The sequence below is a fragment of the Lagopus leucura genome, unplaced genomic scaffold, assembly GCF_019238085.1.
Source record: "Lagopus leucura isolate 7727_CA_CO unplaced genomic scaffold, USGS_WTPT01 34430-0_obj-0_obj, whole genome shotgun sequence".
NCBI lineage: Eukaryota > Metazoa > Chordata > Aves > Galliformes > Phasianidae > Lagopus > Lagopus leucura.
The window spans coordinates 1-1,338 of record NW_024965736.1 but is presented as its reverse complement, the minus strand read 5'-3'; the positions used below and the strand labels follow the sequence as shown (position 1 = coordinate 1,338).

Genomic DNA, 1,338 nt, shown 5'->3' with positions numbered 1-1,338 from the left:
CCAATGTGTCTCTATGGGTCCCAATGTGTCTCTATGGGTCCCAACGTATCTCTATGGGTCCCAACATGTCCCTATGGTCCCACTGCTCACTGGAACAGGCTGCCCATGGAGGTGGTGGAGTCTCCTGCTCTGCAGATGTTCAAGACCTGCCTGGATGCCGAGCTGTGCGCCCTGCTGTAGGAACGGCTTTGGCAGGGGGTTGGACTCGATGATCCCTGCAGCTCCCTTCCAACCCCTACAATTCTGTGATGCTGTGATTCTGTGAATGGCCCCAAACCGCCCCACTGCTGCCATGGGGGGCAGCTCCAACCCTCGGAGCGTTGGGGACTCACCACCATGTGGTTGATGGAGACCCAGCAGTCCTCGGGGAAATCCTGCAGCATGGGCACCAGGAACTGCAGGCAGCCGTCCCAGTGGCACAGCAGCAGCATCATGCCGATGAGGTTGAAGATCCTCACCACGGCGCTGGCCAGGTCGTACGTCATGTGGAAGATCTGGGAAAGGGGAGGGAGAGGAGCTGCAGAGAAAACACATCCGTCCCCCTCTATGCCCCCACGGCCGGGGGATCCCCGACCGACAGCAGGACCCCCAGAAAGGGGTCTGAGACCCCCGGGGGGGAGGGGGGGAGGGGGGTCCCACCTCCTCCCATTGATGGATGTAGCGGATGAGACGGGAGAGGCGCAGCAGGCGCAGCAGGCTGAGGATTTTGGTGAAGCGGACGATGCGCAGAGCGCGGGCTGTTTTGTAGACGTCAGAGTCCACCTGCGTCTCCAGATCGACGATGAGGAAAATGTAATCGACCGGGATGGAGGAGATGAAGTCGACCAAGAACCAACTCTTCAGGTATTTCATTTTGATGGTGTGGGGATCCAGGATGATCTCCGTGTTGTCCTCCACCACGATGCCCGTTCTGAAGTTCAGGACGAGGTCGGCCAAGAAGAAAGTGTCCGAAAGGACGTTGAAAACGATCCAGGGAGGGGTGTTTTCGTCCTTGAAGAAGGTGATGCCCACGGGGAGGATGATCAGATTGCCCACCATCAGCAGCAGCATGATGAGGTCCCAGTAAAACCTGCGGAATGAGGTGAGAGAACAAATCCGGGATCAAAGTTGGAGCCCAAACCCATCACAAAAATGAGAGCTCGGGGCTTAGAGGGGTTTAGAGAGAGCTCAGCTGGTGGTGCAACGAGGGCAGGAGCTGTGGGGTGGCACAGGGACTCGGATGGGGGGGGGGGGGGGGGGTCTGCATGGACCCCACGCAGCCTTCGGTCCGAGCCCGATTCGTGCTGATGTTCTGCATCCCCATCCACGGCTGAACGCACCTCGGGATCCCAAAAGGAA

At 59.0% G+C, this 1,338-nt stretch overlaps 1 protein-coding gene across 1 annotated transcript in view; it reads right to left on the bottom strand.

Moving 5' to 3' along the window:
• Positions 1-1,212, bottom strand: part of LOC122192267 (potassium/sodium hyperpolarization-activated cyclic nucleotide-gated channel 4-like) — a gene marked incomplete at its 3' end in the record, with an annotated part of 4,484 nt that extends 3,272 nt beyond the window's left edge. Inside the window, 3 exon segments of the mRNA XM_042892787.1 lie at positions 333-494; positions 640-1,073; positions 1,076-1,212. Coding sequence (XP_042748721.1) covers positions 333-494; positions 640-1,073; positions 1,076-1,124 — 645 coding nt within the window.
• Between the last annotated feature and the right edge of the window lie 126 nt (positions 1,213-1,338).